This window comes from Aptenodytes patagonicus, chromosome 6 (assembly GCF_965638725.1).
Source record: "Aptenodytes patagonicus chromosome 6, bAptPat1.pri.cur, whole genome shotgun sequence".
Classification (NCBI taxonomy): Eukaryota; Metazoa; Chordata; class Aves; order Sphenisciformes; family Spheniscidae; genus Aptenodytes; species Aptenodytes patagonicus.
Window position 1 is genome coordinate 59316724 of NC_134954.1, and position 24566 is coordinate 59341289.

Consider the following 24566-nt stretch of genomic DNA (forward strand, 5'->3'; position numbering starts at 1 on the left):
AATTAAGTGTTAAAGAGCTGGGTTTTTTTCCTTTCTGCCACACGTCCCAGAAGATTCAGGACATCTGAGATGTTGGCTGCAGGCCTGAATGAACTGGTTTTAGTGGCAGCTGCTTGGATTTTGCCCCCCCTCCCCTCTTTATGAGTATGTGAAGCCGACCAGGTGATTCATCCAACCCAGGCACTGCAGTTCAATCGGGCATCACTGTGACTCAGGCTTTTCCCTTGCTGTGACATGGAAGATGTCTCATTGCAGAACAAGCACGGTTAGTTGATCTTTGTTAGCCAGCCGTTGAGCTAGCCAGCAGCCATATTCCCAGTCTAGGTCACGTGGGCTGCACTGAAACCCAAAGGCCAAATTCACCCAAACCATGGTGGACTCCAAACACCAGCTTGGGGATTGTGCCCTTCCTCTGCAAAAGCAGAGGAAGAAAAGTGCTAGGAAACACATTCACCGCCTTTTTGCTTTTCCAGCACCAGTAGTTGAGCAGCATTGCTGATGTGCTCATGGGGGGTGATGCACCAAAGGGGTCCAGAAAGCACTGTGAGATCTGTGCCTGCAACCTTCCACTGGCTTCACAGGATGAGGTCTGAAAATAACCATAGCCTTCGAAAGATCACAGCAGAAAATAACACACAAGACTTTCCTCTTGTGCGTCCTGTGAACCTGAGGTCATGGTACGACACTGCTATTGCCACAGCCAGCCTGAGCACACCTGGGAGAAAGACTGCCTTGTACTGAATGGCACCGAGTGTATTTTAGAGATCTGAACCTCTGCCTCCAGTTCAGTGCTCTGCCCCACGTGCAGGAACAGCTAGAGAGGCGTAGAGGAACAGGGCAGCAGGTTTCCCCAGGATGGGTCCTTATTTGGCCTCATATCCTGACCTGCCTCTCAAAAGTACCTGTCATTCAAGTCCCATCGTTGCAAGGTTAAGCTCCCTTTTGTTGCACCAAGAGAGTAAGTTTAGAAACAGTTAGTTATTCGGTACATTTGTCTTATGCCCATTAAATTACAGTGCAGCAAAAAAGGTTTCTTGGGAATAAAACAATTATTGTGGAAAATGAAAGGAGCTGTTTGTTTAATTCCCTTTTGTAATGAATTGTTTGGACAAGGCAACATTTGAACCAATGAGCGGGAAACAAAGGAATCCTGCCATTAAAGAGAAGTGGAAGTCCTAGCGGCGCTGCCGCCAGCAGGGCAATCCTCCCCCCCTCCAGCTCCACAGCTTAGAACATCACTGCATGAAAGTGCTCGCTGCATCCTGGGTCTCGGAGGGAAACAGACAAGAGGGACACCGAGGGCTTCTGCTTTGCTGAAGGAAATCTTCAGCTCACCCGGGCTTTTGCTGCTGTGCCCCTTCGTGCTTTTCCTCCATATTTTTTGGCTTTTTGTAGCCAGGAGTTTCTGTCATTTAAAGACCGTTTGGCTTTAGGAGTAGCTCAGATCCTTACCCTGCCACTGAAGCAGGCAGGATGCGAGGGAGCAATGCGGGGCTTAGTCCCAGACAAGACTTGGGCAGGTCTGGAGCTGATCTAGTGTGGAGCAATGCCAAAGGTGAGGCATCCTCTTGTAAAATCTCTCAGTCCCTGATGCACGAATATTAGAAATTTGATAAACTTGTGAGGCTTACACCTCCAATAGGCTGGTCTCACAAGGCTCTAATATACACCATCTGGTACAAATAATTTTCCTACACTTGCTGCTGTAAAGTCCTGCACACATCAGAAGCAGAAGGATGTGTGTTTCCTTGTGTCTGACATCTCCATCCCTAGAAAAATTAAGAACAACAGAGAGAAGGTAACTGAGCTCCTTGAGGAAGCCTGGTATCTGTGCATCTGCAATACAGAGAAAGACCTTGGTGTTGTCGTTGAACATATGGTCATTTTGAATGACCAGGGTGCTTCTGGGCTGAAAAAGACAAATGTCATCCTGCAACACTGTGGAAAACAGTCTTGCCACCAGCTCTCGTGCAATATTGATACCTCTGTGTCTGGCTGCAGGAAGGGCTGGGCTAGGATAGCATGAGGAGCAGACCACCCATGCTTAAAGTGGAGGCCCTCAACCCAGAAGCAGCACAGAAACAGGCTACACACATAACCACAGTGAGGTGTTCTCATGAGCGGGAGCTCGGGAGTCCAGGAAAAAGAAACAGCTGACGGGACCAGACTTATCCCTGTAAATATGCAAGAGAGGGGGAACTCTGGGAAGGGAAAAAGAGCTGTTCAAGCCCCCAGAATTATTTTGCAGCAGGAATATTTAGTATAGATAGAGCTGGAATGAATTTAGGGTGAAAATCATAAGCAAGTTTCTAAGTGACCAAGTAGGGAGGTTTTGGAGGAGCTTTCTGGAAGGAGTTGGGGCATTAAATTGAACTGATTTTATAATGGAGCAGAGCACGTTTGCAAACAAATTTATACAACATGCAATAACAGGAGGCTAGAGCTGGCTGCTGAAGTGATCTCTTCAATCTTATATCTGTCTGTTCAAAGCAGGCAACAATTTCTTAACGTAAAGGCATTTACCTCAGTTAGTGAAGGAAGACATGTGGCTGGCCAGTGGCCCATGGGCCTCTCCCCGTAGCTTAGATCTGCTTCCCATGGTCTGCTCTCTCTGTGGTTGGGCTGGAGGCTCACAGTTCTTGGTCTAAGGAAATACCGTCAAGCTACAGCTCAAGGCAACAAAAACTTCTGCATCAAAGAAACTCCTTCCTCTAAAGTCAAACCCACTTGTGCTCTCTTTTTGGAAGAGCCCCTTGTGAATGCTTTTAGGCTTTTTTTCTCTGGCTACAAGGATAAAGGTGTGTTATTCCTAATACAGAAGCAATCCAGAAAAGACATGCACAGAATGGTAGAAGCATTGTGGCTCATGACACGTGAAGGCTAGAACAGAGTCAATGCAAGGGGAAGACCCTTCCCAGCCCAGGAGAGCATCATCCAGGCTAAGGTGGACCCTTGTCACGTGAGGGAATTTTGTTCACTTTCTCCCATTGCTTCTTCTTGAATTTTGCTAAATAATCACTCTCCCTCCCTGATCTTGCGGCTTTCAGCGGGCCATATGCGCAGTGGGGCTACCTGTCCCTCTCCAGCCTTTTTGCAGACTTTTAGCATGGGTATTCCCCTGTGCTAAACCCCCTTGGGTTTTATGAGTCTGAATCAGGACAAGCAATCCTCAAATCAGCCACAATCACTGAAAGCAACCAGCTCCAAACTCACATACACATGTGAGGGAACAAGTAAACCTCAAATTGGTAAACAGCTTATTGCTCATTTAATATTATCGCTCAGCAAAGCTCCCAGTTTGCTAATACACCTGGGTGATCTTGTTACAATTACTGTTGAATTGCAGAGGAGCATCCTCCAAAATAGTTCCAGGTAGATAGTGCTTGCCTGGCAGACAGCTCTGAGTATCTCCCAAGTGAAATAAGTACTGTTTCCACATAAATAGGATCTAATGAGACATTCAGGAAAAGAGAAAAAAAAAAAAAGTCTTTGCCCTGAGGAAAAGCATCCCAAAGAACTCAACAGCATCTCCAGCCTGCTGCTGGCAGTGCTTGTCTGTCAGATAATACAGGCTAAGATAATTCTCTTAAAGTGTAAAGGAAAACACAGAATTAGGTGGAAGTGGGGGTCTTTGGGGTACAGATTTCATAATTGTTTTCTGGAGTCTGAGCCTTTAGTTTCACAATATTATCCTATCATGCTTGCAAAAAGAAAAGGTTGTTAAAGATGGACTGTGGTGGTCCCAGAGACTGCTCCCTGCGTTTGCAGAGAGCCCAAGACGACAGGTCAGAGCTGAGAGATGGCTCATCACAGGTTCACTGTAATGCAGGCAGCAGTATCAGTGCTGGCAGGGACCTCTTCACAGCTCACAAAAGCACAGAATTACAGCAAAATCACAGAAAAGAAGTGAAAGTCTACCCTGAAAGGCTGCTACGTTGTGATGGCATGTTTCTGTGAGCCTGGGGGTAGGGCAAGGAGACGCAGTTCTCTGTGCAGTTCCATAGTCCACAGCAAGGTTTGCAGAGAGTGGTAACTGCTTTCATCAGCTGAGCTGATACAGGTGAAAAACTGGCCTGACTCACAGAAAAACCTATGTCAAGTACAGGCCAGGTACAGAGGCTCTGTATTAATCTGGTTGTACAGGAAGAGGTGAGGCTGGGCAGCCCCGGGAGGTAGCGGAGGGTTAGAGGGAGGAAGGAAAGGCTGCAAGCCCCAAACAGAGAGAGGGGAGGATTCTGAGCACCAACCGAAACCGGGGGTGAGCAACCTTGTTATTGTGGGCCTTAAACCTGAGAGAGACAGTGGTTCATTGACAGAAAACTGGTTTTTAGCCCCAAGATCATCTCTTGAGCTCTTGAGGATCAGGGAAGAAAAAAGTCAGTTGTATCATCTCTGGTGAAAAAATACTCCCTCCCCGTTGACTGGGTGTCTCTATTCATGTTCATGGGAGAGAGGACAAGTCTGGAGCCTAAAACACAGCGAGGGTGAGGTAGGTTAGACATAAGCAGAAAGACTCCTCTAGGGACTAGAAAAATGTGAGGGGCTTCTGAATCACAGAAGCTTAAAGATAAAATGCATTTAGCAATCAGGTTAAAAAGCTCATGCCAGCTGCCTGCTCACATCCAGCCATTAATCTGCTCTTGAGAGATTTTGTACCTGAGAAATGTGTAGAGCAGGAGTGGATGCAGGAGGAATCCCAGTCAGACCAGTTCAGAGCTCATGTTCTCATTTGCACCCGGCTGCGTGGTGGACCAGGACCAATAAATCTGTCCCCAAGGGCTCCAAAGTGACCTCTGGGGCTGCCCAACCCCAGGGTGAGGGCAAATTCCCTGATGGGAGCGTGGGCTTGGCTGTGCTCTGATCACTGCAGGCTATCAGGTGGCTTTTTCTTCTCCATGATAATAGCTGTGATTTAGGAATAAAGTTAGTTTGTATTTTGTTATTAAACACTTAAAACACATGCCTGGGAATGGGCTCACAAAGCACATGCAGGTACTGTATGACCACTCAGAAACAATCAGAGTAGACCGGGGAAGGGGAGGCTGAGAAAAATCGATCGTACCTGCTCTCCAAGGGACCACAAGACCAGTGAGCTAATCCTCCTAGGAGAGAGGTGCAGATTAACATTGTCACTCTACCAGGGAAACCAGTTCTGCGTACTTAGAGTAACACATCACGACCCACTGAAGCCAAATCAAGGCCATAACATTGCTGCCTAAAAGGGAGCACAGCCTCCTTCCACCCTGCTTCCAAGCGCAGGTTTCCTTCTATGTATATCTATCCCTTCCCTGGCCCCACCACAGCCACCCAAGTGCCAGCTGCAGCACAAGAGAGACAGCAAAAACTTCCCAGATGTCTGTGTGACCCATAGTAAACCTGTGCCCAGCCAGATTTCTGTCTTAATAGAGGCTTAAAACATACCTCCTCACTGCTGCTCTAGGAAGCAATTCAGCTGTGAAGGCTCCACTCCTGGGGACCCTGGGATTATCCCTGCGCAGGTAGCCTGAGACTCCACAGCAGGAGACCCTGCTGCTTCATCCAAACCCTAAGCCAGCCTTGCTTTCCGCTCTTAAAGAGTGTACATGGGATGCTCAGGTGTGACAGGACCGTGGAGATGAGCCCAATGGCTTTCCACAAGAGTGTTTAATAACCAGATTAAAGAGAAGGCTTGGGGAGGAGAAGTCCTGGGACACCTTTTGGAGAGGTGCAGTGCTGCAGCAGCTGCAGGTAGGCTGTGATGCTGTGTGGTCCCTGCTGAGGAGGTCTGAGCTGGAGAAGCTCCACATTCTCCCTGGACCGTATTTTAGGAAGTTGGGCTCCTGGAAATGTTTTCTACTTTAGCCAGGATGCTTTTAGTTTTAGTTCAATATTAATACTTAAAAAGAAAGGCTGTAATAAGACTGTTTCATCTTCCAGGGCACTTTAGGATCCTTCCCCCACTGCCCGGTGGGAATAGGGAAGCTTTTCTATGTGTGACAATCTCCGTAACTGAGTATCAAAGTGCAAAAAGCCTGGCTACACCCGTGCTGATGCCTTTACTTTTAAGGCACCCTCCACAGGATGGATAATGGCGTTTCCTTTGTGTCTGTCCCCAGATATTGCCCCCATCATCTCTCAAGGCTGTACACTATGATGTTTCCCCTGCAAGAACAGTGCAGGTGAACATGGCATAGCGTATGCAGCCATCTCTTGCCATCTACTCCTGACAGTCTGGGATGAAAAAGGAGAAATCAGTGTATGTAGGGAGGTCATGTAAAGAGCAGACAGGGAGGAGAGGAAAGGTTATGGCAGAGTCAGTCAGGCAGGTTTGAGTGACTGGCTTTGCGTATCTGAGCTTGGTTCATAGTTAGTGCAGGGTAAATACTGGTTTTGCTTCTGGAAAACAATGTGCAAGTGTCTGTACGAAGCTGGGGACAGTGCAAAGCCCTGCCCTAAAGGGCTCGTACCCCAGGGACGATGAGCATGTGATCAGCCCTGAGGTCCTCCTGCCCAAAATCCCAAGGCCTGAAGCAGATAGGCAAAGCATCACCCAGGTCAAGGCAGGCCTGGATCTGCTGGCAGTCTCGAGGCAGCATGACTTTAACGCGTTCAGTCCTAGCAGCATTTTATCCCTGCCTCATGGGGAAAACCAAATAACAAATCTCCCTGGCTTGCCACCTCGCTGTTTCTGCACAGCCGGCGCTGCTATGGTCAGCGTGCAGGCAGCACCGGGCAGGGCTCGGCGCATGCTGCCAGCCTGTGTTTACTCCTCGCACCACAGCTCTCTGCGTCTCTGTTTCCTTTGCAGTTTCACACCTTGCTCCCTTTCATCACATTACGGCGAGGTGACCGCTTCCCCTCTGCCTTCCCTTTCATGCGCTCCAGCCCAAGCACTGAGCGTTGCCTTCACATGCTCGAGTTACCTGCAGGCTGTGCAAATAAAATCATTTCCGCAGTGACAAACGTGCCCATATTTTTGGCTCACCTTGGGGAAACTCACTCATCTTATGTCCCTGTTTCCTTGCAATCTAATCAGGTAAGGGGGGGAGGCGAGCTCCCCCCTGTGATGACGGGCAGATCTAATAGTCGCAGGCTTGGATTATTAATTTTTTTTTTTGTATTAGCAGTGAATTTAACCAGAAAACAAGCTAGTCAGGAGAGACCTGGGCACCCTGCTCTCTGTCTGTTATATAGCCAGCCCTGAAACACATGGCAGTGCAGCAGAGCACGTTTCAAGACCTGCCCACTGTATGCTCATGTTCATCAGCGCTGTTACCGGGCTGACTTTCATCTCAGACATCTCCATAGAAATTAAAGAAAATAAATTAAATTAAAAATTCAAAACCTGTTGCTCTCCTCCCAGCAGCAGGGGGGCAAAATTGCTGGAGATCCTGGACAGTGAAGCCCAGGATGCAGGTCCCACCCGGAGATCCCGCTCAGCTTCCCCGGCTGCTGGCAGAGCCCAGGGATAGTGGCCAAGCACAAGAAGGAGAGGTTCTGGAGGATGCAGAAGGCCCTGGGGCTGTCAGAAGTCCTCCATCTTCTTGGGATGATTGCAAGTACCCTTGCCAGCAGGCACCACAGGTTTCATTTCTCGCTCACTGCCCCTCAAAAAAAATCTTTGAGTGAATTTACCACCTGTGGAAATGTGTGGATACAAGAGATGAAGGCAGACGCAGTTTGGGCAGGAGCCATGGGTGCAGGCGCCGTGTCTCTGCCAAGGCACCTTGACCCCGCTCTGCCATCCCCGGAGCCAGGGACCTTGCTGAGCACCAGCACTTCACAGAAGCTTGCATGGTAGCTGGAGGTACTTGTTTTGGAAATGAAGTTAAAAAAAATCATCTTCCACTGCCCATTCCTTTCAGCAAGGACACAGAAGTCTGAGGATTTGTGTGTAAACGTATTGAATAAGAGAAGCCCCCTGACTAGGTGGATGTGCAGTAGTAGGAAATATTTCTTTTCCCTCAAAGGCTCAGTTTGCTTTCACATACCGCTGGCAGGGGGCTCTGAAGGACACCTTCCACTTAAACACCCCTGCAGGTGGACAGGGCTGCTGCAAGGGACAGGACCGCCGCAAGGGACAGGACCTTTGTCCAGAGCAGATGTGGGCTGCCCCAGTGCTCAAGGCTGGGACACGCTCTGACTGCCAGAGCAGCAGAGGCACGCCAGCAAAGATCAATGTCCATGCAGATGGGTGACCAGCCACATTTAATCATTTGCTCTTCAATAGCCTTGTTTATTCAAGATCTCAAAGCCCCCAACAAATGCAGATAAATGAAGTCTCCGGTTGGCCATGTGCGGTGGATAAGAGTCATTACCCTGATACACAGAGCAAGGATCCCAGCATGGAAATTGCCCCAAACCCAACAGCATGTTATCAGCAGAGCTGCAGGAAGGAGAGCCAAGGCCAGGACCCACGCTGCCTGTGTCGACCTCAGATGGACACGCTTCCCAGCACACCGCAGCCCATGAGGAGCATCTGCGGCTGCCGCAGATATTTCCCATTCCCGGAGCATCGCCGTGAAGGGTGATGGCTGGGTAATGAGTTTCTTTAGTCTTGCCTGAATGCTTTCGGCTCTGCAGACACAACTTCTCAGCCTTCAGCACCAAAGAGCAGATGAGTAGCTGATTACATACTACCCTGCCCTGAACACAAATCTCAACAATTAGTGGGACTTCTTCCAGGTAATATGCATCTGTGAATAGTGATCATTTCTGTGCTCATCTCTCTACCAACCCCAGTTCTGCAAAGGCAAGAAAAAAACCCAGGAACTTTCAAAAACCTCTTAAAATCTTCCTGGCATAACAAAGCCGAGGAGCACTGCACTAAAAGATCTCAGCTCTTGGGACTTCCAGCCCTGGCCACTTTGCACCCATGACATCCAGGGCAAAGTGGTGAGAACAGCATCCCTCTTTTCACTTCTCTCTCTGATGGCCCAGCTGGTGACCCTCTTGCAGCATGAAGTGAAGGAGTAACTTCAATAGTGAAGGAGTAACTGGTCCTGCCAGAAGACAGGAGGTCATCATCAGGGAAGGGGGCTGGCCGAATGGCACATTTCCATGTTGCTCTTAGCTCGATGCACCAATAAGTGGGGTAGAGGACCTGGGTGGGTATAAAGGACAATCCCATCCTAAAAGCTGGCTGCAGATTAGAAAGGCAATAAAATCTCCACCACTGGTAAGTAACAGCAGTGGTGTCTCTGTGCAGCTCAAGTGGCTGAAGCCTGTGGTTGGTGCACACCAACTTTTGATTCCCAACACTGCCCAAGAGTGGGTTGAGCACCAGTTTCATTGCTCGTGCCTTTGGCTTCATTGCCAAGGCAAAAGAAAAGCCCGGCCAGGAACAGGCCCTTGATCCTTCCTGTGCAGAGACACATCTTGCTAAGGGAACTGTAAGTCATTATGGAAGGAGGTGAGTTGTTTCAGAGGAAGGCAGCCTACCTCCTAGCTAAAGGAGGGTGCTGGAAGACCTGCCACAGCCCAGACTGACTGGATGTAGTTCACCAAGTTAAATAAACTAATCCAGGTGTGGCAGGAGGAACCTCACGTGGCAGAAACAGGTTCCGTATCTGATACAGCAAATCCCACGGGGAGGGAGCGGGAGAAGCAATTTGGCAAAGCACAATAAAGACCAATAACAAAGAGGGTAATAATTCATATTTCAATAGGGCATCTTTTGTGCTGAAGGATACAAATTATTTGGCCACTGTTTGAAATTCAGCCACCTCTGGAGTGGAACATAGCCGTGCATAACATCTGACATTGCCCTGGTGTTGATGTATTTGTTAATAAGCAAATTGCTAATCAGTATATCTTCAAAAGGTTATTGCAGAGTCAGAGAATAAATCAGCCCTATGTAATGCTTAATATCTTTACGCTGACAGTGCCAAAACCTCAGAGCCCTGGCACTGTTTATATATACACGTCTCTGTGTATTTCACTCTTACACACACAATAAACCTGGTATTGTTCTTGTGCAAAAGGAAGACTGAAAGAAAAAATAGGAAATGGCCTCTGTAGCCCACTTTACTGATGTTACAGCTATTCTTACATTTACTTCCACCTTTTCTCCTCTCTGTTTTATACTCTGCCTGCAAAAGGGAAAGCTGGATTCCCCAGCTGGGTGGGAAAACACAACAAGGCTTTTCACCAGGAGGTATATGCAGGCAAAGACTGAAAAGGATTCCTGCAGCTTCTTATACAGGAGACCTTTGGCCAGGGCAGCATTGGAAAACCAGAATCAATGTTGTGCAGCTTCCCCCGGGGACAGTGCAGCCAGTGTTGCCGATACCTTCGGCTCTATCCTCTTGAGCTGCTCTCAGATGGAAAGTTGTCACGCAAGGCAAAGGGATTTGGGGATTAAGCTGCCTGCTCTCCTTTCCCATGGTTTATTTTTGCTGCACTTTGACTAAGTGGGCCTACAGGTTTATAAGCTCTGGACCATGCTCCTGCGGTGGGGGGAGGATGGTGCCAAGAGTCAGCAAGAACGCACTCGCCTGCCTCCTAATCCCGGCTTTTCCCCAGGGGACTTCACCTACTTTTCCAGCAGCCAGGATGCCTTGAAAGTAGAAAGCAAGTGAAGGGGCAACGTGAACACTCTTGCCACAGCCAAGTGGTTTGAGACTCCCTGCTTTTATCCCCTCCCTTATCCCATCCTTTGCTCTGGCTGCTCTGTGCTGCCGCTGGCTGTCCCATCTAATTCACAGCCCCCTGACACCCCCAGGCATGACCCTGAGCTGCCAGCCCTGCAGACACCTCTCACCAGATCCCATTGGAGAGGTATTACCGGCGGTGGTTGGTTTGGCCCATTCGGGGTCCTGCACAGCATCCATCGTCGCTGCACGAGTGCATCCTGCAGGCAGCTGCTCTGCTGCTGCTCCACCCACTGGCTCGGCAGATACCTGCTGAAGAAACACTTTATATTTATGGCTGGTTTTTAGCTCACTGCCAGTAAAGGCAGTTCAGCCTCACTCTGTAACTGCATCGTTTCCGAAGGAGGTGCCTCTGCCTCCAGTGCATATTTGTGCCAGCAAGCATTTTGACTTTCCGCCAAACATTTAAGTGACCTTATGGCAGGATTGGAAGGCAAGGCTCTGGAGCTTCACCACATGCGGTCCCTGAGGGCCTCTATTCTCCCCTCCACCACCTCCTTCGTATATTTTTGTTCAGCATCTCTGCTTGCAGGGTTGCCTGAGACGTTAAAAAGAAATGCCTTCCCCACTAAGACACTCTGTAGTAATAAGGAACTTGATCTCACATAAATTGGGATGTTCTGAGAACCATTTTAATTTCTGCTAATCAGCAGATGAAAAATGAATTACTTCAGATGTCATGTCCTACTGCACGAGTCTCGTAACGTTTGGAAAAGCCGTAACAGAGTTACCCGGTAATTGAAGGGCTCTACATGAGTGAACTTTGTAATTGCGTATTCTTCTCCTCGAGTCTGGGAGGCAGAAGGGAAAAGCAGATCAGGCCACATCTTAATGAAACAGCTCAGTCCCGCAGCGTTACCGAAGCTAAAAGTAAACAAGCCGTGTTCATTATTTTATATTGCAGCTCCCCGGCTGCTGCGGCAGCCCTGTGTGTGATGTGCTGTCTCCCACTTCACTGCCCCTCCACCACTTCTGCTTCCAACCCCACGCCAGGCTGCCCTCAGCCCCTGCGGCAGCCTTCACCCCGAGTGCACCAGTGGCCGCCCCCGTCTCAGCGCTACCCCACACGGCAGGAGGCAAAAATGGCTTTGGAGACACAAATGGCTTTGAAGGGTTTCCATCTCCAAGCTGCTGGTCCTGACCGACCTGGGAGGAGGAGGAAAAGCAAGTGCATAACACCCCCATCCAGGCCTATTGGGGTGGCCCCTCCTGCCGAACCCCCATCTTTGCTCCTAGCTGGGAAACGCTGCCTTTGAGTACTGGAAATGTTTCTGTCTGCACCTTATTATTGGCTTCCACTTATTGAATATGCACGCAGCTCCCCCAGTTCCCCCACCCTGCTGCCCTCCATCCTGGCTGGGGGTCACTTGAGGGTACTATGGCAAACGGGAACCCCTAAATCCTGCCGTACCGTCATTTTCCACTCCCCTCCATTGAGGAGCTGACGGTACCGGCACAAAGCAGCTCTTGAGCAGTTGTTGCACTTTTGGAAGGAGCATGTCACTGCTGTAAGTCTGCAAACAGCACCTGGTCATTTTCTCGTTCATGAAGAAAGCGGGAAGATGAGGCAAATATTACAGAATAAAGATTTTCTCAGCTCTTATGTTGAAGGGTTTTTCAGCTTTCTCAGGGGAAAAAAAAAAAGAAAAAAGAAAAAAGTCTATTGCTCTGTTTGTTTCACTACCTTTAAAAGTGGGATCTATCATCTGGAGAGTCAAACCAGCATCCATTTCTGTGGATTTCCATGGCTGCTCCTCCGCGGCTGATGGCATAATGTTTTCTGAAATGGCCATTAGCCGAGTATCTTTATGAACAGCTTCCCAAGGAAGTAGCTGCAAAGTTCAATTTGCTGAATTATGAGCACATCTCTGATAAGAATTGCATTATATGGTACTTGCATGCTGAAAGCATTAACTTTATACTTTGAACTTTTAAAATACGCATTGATGGATCTGATAGGGACTGAAAAAGTAGAAAGGTGAAGGTCCCCAAGGATTAGAGATAATAAGGAATAATTGTTATCTTTTTTTTTCCATGAAAAAGAAGCGGTATATTTAGAAAAATTCTATTTAGCTGAGGCTTTTTCTAGTGAAAAAAAAAAAGGAAAACCTCTTTAATTGGTTGAAAATTTATTACAGGCCATAACTTAAGGGCACTTGATTTGTGCTGAACAGCTGTTTGGCTTCATGGAGTTGCATCAGATTTACCCCAGCATCCTAGGGAGCAAAATTGAGCTCACTCTTGTATCTCACACAGAATAAATCTAAGTATTGTCTGAAATACTTTTAGTTTTTAATTAAGAAGAACCAGAGTGAAACAACAGTGAATTTGTTTTTCAGAAGAGACTAGATCATTCTACCTCACAAAATGGATGTGGTCTACAGTAAATCTCCAGAAGTTTAAAGCCTCAATACTTCGGGTCAAAGCCCAAGAGCTACAGACTAGGAAACTTCTTCTCTGGGATGCTGAGACAGCTCCGCTCTGTATTCAGGAGAAGTCTAGAGCAGAACTTGCTCTAACACCCAAGCACTCAGGGATATTCAGGTATCTTGATTTCACATGCACAGCACTGTGATTTCTATGCACCGAAGGCTCTTCACTTAATCGGTGCTATTATCACACCTGATGAGGCACAGCAGGTGATATTTGAGATGCTTGCCTTTTGATTCTTTGCAACTGAGCAACATTTAGTAAGAATTACTTAAATCAGCTAATCAAAAACATGTTCAATGATATTAGGATGAAGTGGGCTCTAGAACACCTAAGCAAAGTTACTTTTCTTGTGGAAATCCTTCTGTACAGAGAAAAGCAAATAAATCCCAATGTGATCTATATATTGTAAGCTCTCTGCTCCTTGGGCTATTGATAAGTAGTTCCTGAAAATCCTTTGTTATTCCGTGTTTCAGGCAAGGTTCAACTTTGTTCTGGTGGAACAGGTTTTCACAAACCTTATCTACTTGTATTTCGGTGGCATAGCTGAGATCGGCCAAGAGCCTGTGTGATAGCTGTCAGAGCAAGGGCATGCAGTGGTGCCGCTGGGCAGTGGCTGGGCTCTGCGAACACATCCATGCACAGCCAGGACAGCCTGGTGTCTGCCTCCCCCGTGCCAGGGAAGCAGGATGGTGGGGCCATTTGCAGGTGTCATTTTGATGGTGGTGTGTGTAGGCAGTGGCATGGTCATTTGCAGCATTGGTCCACCAGTTGCCATTTCTATTGAGTAGGCACTGAGCCCTGGTCCTTGAAACCAGGTTTTCATCCCCTAGGAAGGGTGTTCTTTGACTTCAGGAAATTAATTTGCATGGAGTTTGGCTACCGAAGAGTGCTGATGCTGAAAGGACAAGACGGTGGGGCTGTAAAGGGGCAAAGTACGAAGCTTGGTGCAGTGGGCAGAGCAGGGGGCAATTCATCTCCAACCCCCGGTCACCTGGGAGCTGGGTGAGCTCCTCCCATCCATGCAGACGGGAACACAACGCTTCCTCCCGTAGAGGCGTGAGGGCCTGATCGGGTACAGCAGGGAGACATCACCTAACTGCCCAGACTCTGCAAACCAAGGGCTTCCATTTTGCTGAGAAACGAAGCCAGAGACACTGCTGGCACAAACTGCTGGAGAAAAACACCTGCAGAAAGTCAAGGCGCATGTTTTCTCCTCTCTGAAGTTAGTAGAGCCCTTCTGCTGTATTGCACAATGCAGAATGGCCCAGTCTGCTGGGCATAGGGCAGGATCAGTCCCGGCTTCTTCTTCCTGGGTTCAGTGGTGGCAGCAACAGCATGGCAGGAGTGCTTGCAGGTAGCTGTGCTTGCTGTTTTATTTGCTCTGAGGACAACTGATGGGTCAGGATTCCTGTTCAGAGGAATCTTCTCCCAGAAGGGCCTGTCTGTTGGCAAGACCCATACACAGAGATGGAGCTCAGCATCTTCCCTCTCAGTCGAAGGGACCCTTAGGGACTGTCCTCCCTTCTCACGCTCCCAGCAGTGGCTATCTCAGATGAGAACCAGCCCCCAGCATCCCTTTCCATGCTGTGCCCCTTTCATAGCCAAGTGGGATTTACATCGTAGGGCTCTCTGCCCTTCACCTTTCACTGGCCTGAAACCAGGTGTTACAATCCTCCGTAGCCCATTGCACAGAAAATACCCTGTGATTCTCTGTTTCTCACAAAAATGTATGCTTTCTTCTTTTGAACTACTTTCCCTTAAAGGAAATTGATGTTAAGCCATGAGACACCTGGTGCTACCTGTACCACCTCCCTTTGGCCTTTATCAGTGGTGGCAGGGATGCGCCCAGAGCTGGCGGATTGTGCCTGCCTACGGGCAAACACATGGGCAAGTTACTGTCAGCTAAATATTGAAACAGCCCTAGCCTAGATTAAGCCCTTTTTCCTTTTTTTTAATGGGAAGGGGTAGGGCACATTTCACATTAAACTCTGCAACATTCCTGCTTTGCTTTTCTGTTTGCGAGGCATTGCACAAACGTGCCCCAGCTCCCTGACAGCTCACATGAAGCTCCGCAGAGCTGTGTTCAATCACCTTCCCCTGGAAATCACTGAAGGAGCGAGGGCAGGGCCGTGCCGTGGAGCCACCACTCCAGACTGCTCTGAGGATGAGTCACCGAGGCGAAGGCTCCTGTCTGAGGGAGGCAAAGCCGCCGCTCTCTAACGTGCTGGGCTTTCTGCACCGAGGACTTCTCAAGACTCTTCCTCCTTCTTTCTTTTCTTCCTGAGTTTTTATTCCTTGTCTTCATTTGTCTCTTGCCCACCCTCCTGCCCTGCAGAGCTCTTTAAGGTTTTAGCAGTTGAAGGGGGGAAAAAAAGCCATACTTATTCTGCTCCCTGGTGGGGCTGAGAGCTGATCTGTGTGCGGAGGAGACCCGTCCCTGCTCCTGCCTGGCTGAGTCTGTTGCACCATTGCTTACCCTGTGGGAAAGGTGGAGTACGGAGGTTGCTCTCAAGATTTTTCGATGTGGCACCCATCCCTGTTAATAAGTGGTGGGGATCCCATGGGGCCACACGGGCAGCTGTGGGGGTCTTGCTTTTGAACATCCCACTCAGATGTGGCAGAGGAGGAGCAGGGCAATTTGGTGAAGAGGGTGGCCAATACCGTGGTGCGGCTCAGGGCCCTTTTGGGGTTTCCTGTGCTCTGCTGACCGGGGCACAGCTCTGGGATGGGGACCGGCCAGACGCCTCTCCCCCAAATCCCTGCACTGTTGTTGGGCATGGGGGCACAGGGGTTTTGCCTGTTCTCTGCCTCTGACACAGCTGAGCCTCCTGAGTCACCTACTTTAACAAAAAAAACATCTTTTGGCTTAAAACATGGGCGAACTTCACTGATGCCCTGGTGAGCAGGCAAGGTGGGGTGATGGTCCCTTGATGGTCGCTCTGCAGTGACAAAAAGTCCCAGAAACCCTGTGGGGATCAATAAAGCTCAGAAAAAGGAAAGTCTCTCTTCCTTCCCCCTTCTTCATCCCACTTCCAAATTCTAAGCTGCCAGCCCCGGCTTTGTCTGTCCATCCATCCATCTGTCCCAGTGGTGGTGACAGGCACAAAATGCTGGAGATGGAAGGAGCAGAGATCACTTAAAATTCCCCTTGGCTGTGGTAAAGCCAAATGCTGTGGGCAGCAGTTGCTCAGCCAGAAAGTCACATCACTTATGGTAGCGGTGGGATGAGTTTTCCTGCAGAAGGAGGCTGCGGAGCAGGTCCCGCCCTGCCCTCCATGCAGATGTGGCTACAGACTTTCATATTTTCATCAGAGAGGTGCAGAAAAAGCCTGAGCAGCGTGGCAGCCTCGGCACTCCTTGAGGTGCCGTGGCAGCAGCCTCCGTGGGCGGAAAGGTAATTTGTGCTGTTTTCAGAGGATCGAGAGCTCTGCAGACGTGATGGCTTTTCAGACAGGATTCGTTCTGGACAAACATTGGGTCTCAGCTCAGGACCGTGTGAGACACATCCCTCTCCTGACCAGCACCCATGTTTCCAGACACCCCCAAAATATGCCTGGCAGTCCTGGAGGGGTGCATGGTGATTTTGCTGGGTGCATTAAAGCTGAGCTGCCTTTCTGCTTGCACCCAGCCTGTAGGCAGAGGGATGCCTGTGTTTTGTTGCTAGATTAGTCATCGCCCTGTTAGAGATAAGTGCCCCATTCGCAGGGCTGCCAGAACAGATAATACCCATCAAAAATTGCAGAAAACCATGAAAAAGCAGAACTGTGCCCCCCCCCCCCCCCCCCCCCCCGCACCCATCTCAGAGCCCCCAGGCTGCCGTGCCCAGCTGTGGCTGGTCACTCCTACTGCCATGGGGATAAGGAGCCCCAGAGAGGGACCCACACCTCTACCATGCCAGTGCCCCACAGAGATGTGATCCTGCCCCAGGGAACTCCCAGGCCAAGATCCCACACCAAAAACTTCAGCCAGGCAGCCACAGGCTTAAAGCCAAGGATGAGCAACAGAAATAGTTGTCCAGAGCTGGATTTTTCTCTGGTCCTTTATGGGGCTGTGTTTTCTCTTGCTGCTGGGGTGTGGGGTGCTTATTGCACCCCAGGGCACACAGATCTTGCCTGGCATGGGGCAGCAGCGCCTCTGCATGCCACAGGGATGCCTGGTCTTGCAGGGAAGCTGTGGGATGAGCCATTCCTGGTCACGGAGGTGGCATGGCAGCAGTGGTGGCACCTGGGAGTGGGAAGGGAGCTGCAAGGAGTCTGGGCGATTTCTTTTTATAATCACTCACATAGATTTTCCTATAGATTCCCCAGGTTTTAGGGAGCTGCCCGGTCATGGGATCCCCCCCCCCAAGGAAAGTCTCTTGGCAAATTGCTGCCAAGACGGAGACTGGGGTCAGCACCCTGCTCTGCCGGGGTGCCTGGGGACATGCCACCTCACCACAGAGTCCCATACATAATCGTGTCCTGTGCTGTCCTGACACCACAGGAGACATAAGTCCACTCCTCGCTGGGTCCACACTCTGCATCAATCTCCCACAATGCTGGAGAATTTTCATTCAGTATACATATATATATATATATTCACAGATACTTATTTCATGTCCCTTGTTGTCTGTTGCTGGCTGGCACAGTGTTCGCACACAGAAGGGTACTCACAGGAAGCATTTGAGATGCTGATAATAACGTGTGTGTTTAGGTTTAAAAGCATGGAGGGGCAGTTCCTGTAAGTGTGTGTGAAGACAGAGTGATCATTAGTACCTGTTTATTGAAGTTTACCAGCTCTGTAACAATGGGTTTCTCTTTGCCATCAGATTTAATTCCTCTGTAATTATGTTCCTAATATAGAAATAATTTGGCATTTATTTGCCATAAAACTTCCCATTGCATTTAAATTCAATGTGAAGATTTAAGGGTATTTAGGAGACTCAGTTGAAGACCTGAAATTAAATATTCCTGGTTTCCTTTTCCAAACAAGACAAACTCAGATAAATGCTAGCAGTAAGATCTGTACATGCAGCTACTCCTGTGAGCAGTGGCAGCTGCATGTGCATACCCAGAGAGAGATTGTAGCCCTTGTGAAGTGGACAACTCTTTCAGCTTCTTCTCACTGTCCCGCTCTGGCCTGGAGCACTGGTCCTGCGGGCGATGCTAATGACTGATGCTACTTTGTACACCTGAGCAGGGAAAACACACAGTTGAGGAAAAACTGCAGGTGTTAAGATCACCATCAGCCATCCTGGTTTGCCGTACAGCTTGCACTCGTTTTCAAAATGTTTGCTTTAATAGTTGTGGTAGCAGGATGTTGCTAATGTGGCTCTTTCCAGCTGAGCTGGTGCTCAGGAGCAGCCCAGGCAGCAGACGTAGGTCATCACAGCTGGAGCTGGGAGAGCCCAGAAGACCAGTCCTGGCCCAGTGACACCATCGTCCCCAGCCCTGCCATGTTCAAAGGAGACCGGGTGGGCAAATTTGCTATACTTAATTTATAGTTAAAAGAACAGGCCTGGGAAACACATCCCATGACCGCCTGCTGGTGGGTGAGCAGCTGCAGCTTTGGTAGCGATGCGTGGATGGGCTCCCAGCACTGATAAATGGCAGATAAAACAGCCGGGCGAAACACTGACACCAGCTCGCAACAGGGGTGACGCTGCTCCTGACGTCGTTTTCTGCCTAGATATACCAAGCATCAGAAGCGCGTGCTGGCAATAATTTTTTTTCCATCCTTTCTCAGAACTCCTCCCAGTAGGCTTAAAATAGCAGGGCCCAGATAATCATTAACCTCTCAAACGTATTGCAAGGGGCACAGATTGGGAATTCCTAAGGAAAGGACAGAGCTGGAACAGACCCGCACTCCTGGTTCGTCTCCAGCAGTATCATCTTCCTCAGGGTAAAGCCAGTTCAGCCTGGCCTTGCCGCTGCTGCTCCTAAAGACAAGCTCCCATCACAGCCAGAAATAAGGAAAGAATATTATACATAATTGCTTAATATATTACTCTTCCCAGGAGTAGGGAAGAGTAATAGTATATAGGGAAGTGTATTTCATCCATGTTGATGAAATGTTGAGAGGATTATGGCTGAAGCCAGAGCCACCCTTCCCTTTTTGTTAACTCTGGTTTTCCATCTTTGCCATGAACCCTAACTTAGACTTGGATAACAACAAAAAAAAAGCAGGTGCCCTGAGTCCTAAGCCCACTTGGTTGTTTCCGAGGAACAAAATGGTACTAAGCAATCTGAGGATTCAGCTTGCAGCTGGGGAGCATTTCTCCACTAGTTGCTGATAAAGCAGAAATGCTGCTTAGGCTGATCTGAGTGATGGGTTGTAACTGTACAAAGGAAAATTGCAAAAATAAGTGTTGGGAAGTAGACCCTTCAAACGGTCTTTGGACAGCAGTCCCCAAAGGGAATTGGTGGGAACACTGTTGTTTGAAGCACTGGAGAATATGTTGTGCAGAGCTGACTTCTACAAACCTACAAAAACGGGCGTGGGGATTTAATTTCCATCTCTAATTGCTGTGATCTGCACCTCATTTTGGGCTTGCTTTTGCATGCGTGTAGGTTTTAGCAGAGGTCTCTGCACAGCAAATCCTACATGCGCATCACAGCCGATGGACTGCTCCTGAGCTCACTGTACAGCCAGCGATGAGACTCCTCCTTTGCTGTACAAAGGATTTATTCCTTTAATATGCCCCTGTTGTTTATTTTTCTGCTGGTACAGGAGTGTGTGTGCGCATGTGTGCGTGTGGCAGTGTTTTACAAATGCCTGCTGTGGACAGAATTGGGCTTCACAGTATGCAAAAATAGCTGTGCACCACACACAAGGATATAATATTTCACATGGCTGGAGAAAATGTGGTAAATCAGGTTTTTGCTGGATTTGCAAAAATCAAGATACTGGGGGATTCATCTCCACAGTTGAGTCCTGAGCTCCTGCAGAAGCCGGCAGGACTGTCTAGGTTGGAGCATCCCAATTAGGGAAGGGGGACCAGGTGCCCACGGCAGTGTAGGATGTTTATGGACATCTCTTGGCTCTGAAGAGACAAGCTCAGATTTTTTAGACTCATTTATTACAGAGCCCAAGAAGCCAATGTGAGTCCAGGCTCCAGCTACAGCTTTTCTCTTCTGCCTTTGCCTGGAGGTTGTTGCTCTCAGTTCCTGCTCCATTCTGCCCCATTCCTGATCCCTCATCACCGGTGCCTCCAGCTGCTCATTAGTCAAAACCCAGGTCCCTCACTCACCCTTTTGAGCCCCACAGAGGACCCCCTTGTGCGGTGAGGTGGAAAGGCAGGGATGCTGTAGAGCTGGGAGGTTTCTGCGTTACCTGCTTGGTTCTGGGATCATACTTGTGCACTGAGGAGTGAAGCTGTTGAGAAAATAAAGTACCAGGGACTGAGATGAGGAGAGTAGCCTAGAGGCACAGAGCAGCCGTCCTTGTACCAGACTAGCTCTTGGTGTGGAAGAGGTTTGGCGAGCAGGGGAGCAGAGGAGCTGTGCTAAGCCCTGATCCCTGCCCTTTTGCATCCTGGCTGGCAGTACATGCTCATGCAGGTTCCTTATCACACTTGTGGTTTCCCACCCCAGTCCCAGCAAGGGGCACAAACATGCACAGACGAACCTGAGCCCCTCAAACTGCATCTGACACAGGGAGTTTGAACGCCAAGTGTCAGTGCTCCTTCCCACATGCACCTTCCTCCTATCTAATCCTTCCCTGCTTCCTTTCTCCTGGCTTGTCCTGTCACACCTTTCCAGGTGAAAAAGATTCACGGATCCTACAACCCTCCTTCCTCCCCCTCTCCCTTTGCATCCCCTCCTGTGTGTAATGAAAACCAGTGACAGGTAGAGCTGAGCCTGGTTTTGTAATGTAAACAGTTATTTACAGTTTTGCTAGAATTTAATGGAAGATGACATTTTTAGGTCACCTAGCTGAAGCAAATGAAATTACTAACATGTTTGCATTAGGTTTCATAAAAAAAAGTATCACTCTTGCCTAGCGTGGTGCTCAGTTCTTCAGGTCCTGAGACCTGATGTGGTACCCTGAAAGCTAAGGCAGTTTCCCGCCAGGGTTAGCAAGAGCAGGATCTGGTTTCCTGACCCAAGGCAGCTGGGATGGATGTCTTTTACTGTGTGCAGCAGCCTCAGACACTAGGGTCTATCTTTGTGCTACATCGGTGGTAATGATGGGGCTGATCTAGAGGTGTAGGAGGAAATATCCTCTCCCCAACACTGAAAGTATGATGCCAGCCTTCCCCATCCCGTAGATATTCTCATTCTGCCTTTAAAAGCTTTTAAATCCTGGAGCACAGCTAAATAGACAATTGGGGTCTGTAGTGTGGCTTTTAAACACTAAAAGGTAGGGAGTAAAATGTAATGGCTCTGTTCTTCCCTAAATAAGTGATGGCAAATGGCTGTAAAATGAGCTCCTGAGCTTGTGTGTGCAGAGGGGAATTTAGTCCCACGGTGAACAGGACGATAGCAGCTGGATCAGAATAATATTGAGGTTTCCTGGATACCCCTGTTTAAAGCTACACCAGAAACAAGGGAGCAAGCCAGGAGGATCAGCATTTCAGCCACCACTCATAAATGTCTGTGTGTCACAAGCCAGGACACAATTTGTTCTCCATCTTGCTCACTTCTAGGGTGGAAATAGCCAGCCCTATGGCCTATCCATCAGTATGACTCACTTTTGGGACAGTCTGGGGGAAGTGGACGGGGGGGGGTGAAATTTGAGGACCTTTTCCCTGCTGGGCTATGGGTACACAAAGACCTGGACCTAAAGCACGCACCTGCCACCCATGGTCAGGTTCGTCCCTCCCAGTCCGGGAGCATTGGGAAGGAGAGACCTGTGTCTAGTGCTGCAAACGCCTACTGCCTGGCAAGCCCTGGGAGGTACTGCATGGTGCTGGGCTCAGTCCAGCTCCCAGAGAGGAGCAGCACCTCCACGGCCAGCACGAGCCAGCCTGTGCAGAAAGTCCAAGGGCCACCGTGTCTGCGCTCCCCCTCCTGTCCGGCTAGGCTCGAGGAAGCCGCCCTGGACTGAACAGGACACCAGCCTGCAGCAGAGGCTGTCTCACAGCTATCTCCACCACCAACCTCACTTTCTAAAACAAGTAGCAGAGAGACAGAAACCTGAGCAGTGAAACAGTGGCTTCTGGTTGCCAACAGAGCTGTCCCCACTTGTTGTGGTCTAGTGTGGGTGCTCTGGTGTCTAGTAAGAGCTGTGCTCATCTAGCTTTGCCTTCAGCAGTGATATTAGGCATCTTTCATCTACCCAGCTGTCTCTTTCCACAAAAAATTGTAGGACCCAAGTATTTGAGACTGTTACATCCGTGTCAAACTCTGTTCACATCGGCCAAGAATTATTAGAGGGAAAATGGGTGGAGGCAGCACGATTACCTAAGCCAAACCAGGTAAAAAGGAACAAAGAGCAAATGGGTGGATGATGGAGCTTCTGCTGTGCCATGCTGTGCCGTGCTCAGGCCCTGTGGGAGGAGGGGAGCCTCACTGATGCTGTCTCTCTTTTTCAGGGGGAGTTGCTGAGCCCGTGTCGATGCGATGGATCAGTGAAGTGCACGCACCAGCCATGTCTGATCAAATGGATTAGTGAGAGAGGCTGCTGGAGCTGTGAGCTGTGTTACTACAAGTATCACGTCATTGCCATAAGCACAAAGAACCCTCTGCAGGTAAAGGTACTAGAGACATTTCAAAGTCTATTTATTCTCATTTCTATTTTTGTTTCTGAGAGCAGGTGGTTTTTACCTGCGTGGGTTTTCCTTCCCTGCGCACAGTGATCCATACGTCTGAGACACTTAGAAAGAGTTGTTGGGGGCTGGTCCAAAGAGGCCCCATGTTCTGCTCGGTGCTACCGGGGACATCCCTCGGATGTCTGCTCTTTCTGTCTTTTGACAATTCCCACATTCATTTTTGTCCTGTTGAAAACACCAGTGTGACCACGATAGTGCTGTAACACCTCACAGCCCTTTGAATGTGTTCATTCACTGGAGACTGCAGGTATGCGACTGTCCCCAGAGGCAGATGGTGACGAAGGAGTTATGGGATTCGCTAGAACAGGGCAGTCTTTGGCAGAGCAGTATCTTGAGACCCCGTGTGTCTAGAGTTGTGCCATTAACCCCGAACTCATGCTGGGCCTCCTCTCTGTTGGCATGAGGGACGGAGGAGGTAGACAGAGAGCTCTTACAGCTCTCCTCTCTGATCCTGCCACCCTTTTAACTTCACTGCTCCCCTGTGATCAAATACGTCCTGGCATGGCACAAGGGGTGTTAGTTCTGATGCTCTGGTCTCTCCAACCCTGATTCTCGGTGGACATTTGCAGATGTGCATGCAACAGGTAAAGCACATCTTGATGTAAGTGGCTGTGAAAGGCATCAGAGGACCCACATTCTTTCTCTTCTGAGTTCAAAAGCACTGTGGTTTAATAAGCCCCACTGCAGGCTGGTAACTGAAATCAAGATTCAGAATGGGGGAAACTGAGTGACTGTTAAAAAATGGGATAAATTATCCTTAATAGCTATTGATTTATTGTGGGGGCAACACCTGAAGATGGACTAATTGCTGCATGCCTTTGCTGAGCACCATTAGTGCCTCGGACGTAAGGAAGCACATTATATCCAGGTACTACTGCTTAATTAGCATCATCCGGACTGGCGAGACATTACAGCAGCATGCTGTGGTTTAGAGACTGGGGCAATGTCTATAAGTATGTTGGTCTGTCCAGGACCTGGCTTTGGCTCTCTGCTGGTTGCTCTGCTCTCTAACAGGAGGCAAAGACTTTGCCAGTGATGGTGCCCAGCTGTACGAGGTGGGGGGAATGCAAACTCCTGCTCTCTCCTCCAAACTGCAGTCTCTGTGTGTCTTTTTCCAGGCCTGAGGTCACTAACCACAGTGAGGAAACAGGGACACCCCTCTAGGACTCCAGTCTTAAATGAAGTAGTGAAATTAGTGGGACATCATGGGGAAATTTTGCTGAGGGGAAGGAAAAAGCCTGCCTGCTCTCTGCAAGTCCCTACAGCTTCTGATTCAATTTTCCATGTGCCATGGGCTGGAGAGATCAGTAGTTTCATCCCAAGTCCCAGACCCAAGGTGTTTTAATTTCTTGGCTCCAGTAACTCAGAGCAGATTGAAACACAGGAGGGGAGATGTGGACAAAGCAGCATTTGTTTATTTCTGGAAAGCTGGTCCATGAGTGCCCTAGTGCTTCCTGCGTCTCAGATCGGGGCGATGCTGAGCAGCATTGAAGGTTTGTGGGTGCAGATTTGCAAGCGTGTGTGTAGCCAGCACTGCCTTTAATGAATGACCTCCAAATGCTCTACACCTTCAGGTGGCTCAGGGCAACGGGTCAGTAACTTTCCTCCTGCTCCTTACCCGGTTAAAATTTGTTGGAGCTATTCATGGACAAGCTCCCCTCCCACACACGTTTCAAAAGCCTGTGCAAAGCATTGCTCTTTCTGGGCTCCCCTGTTAGAAAGTGGCCTGATCTGCTGGCCTTTGCCACGAA

At 49.1% G+C, this 24566-nt stretch overlaps 1 protein-coding gene across 1 annotated transcript in view; it reads left to right on the top strand.

The window, feature by feature from the left end:
- MARCHF4 (membrane associated ring-CH-type finger 4) overlaps positions 1 to 24566 on the top strand; it is a 108116-nt gene that overhangs the window by 51108 nt on the left and 32442 nt on the right. The window contains exon 2 of the mRNA XM_076340799.1: positions 22579 to 22734. Coding sequence (XP_076196914.1) covers positions 22579 to 22734 — 156 coding nt within the window. The remainder of the gene's footprint in view (positions 1 to 22578; positions 22735 to 24566) is intronic.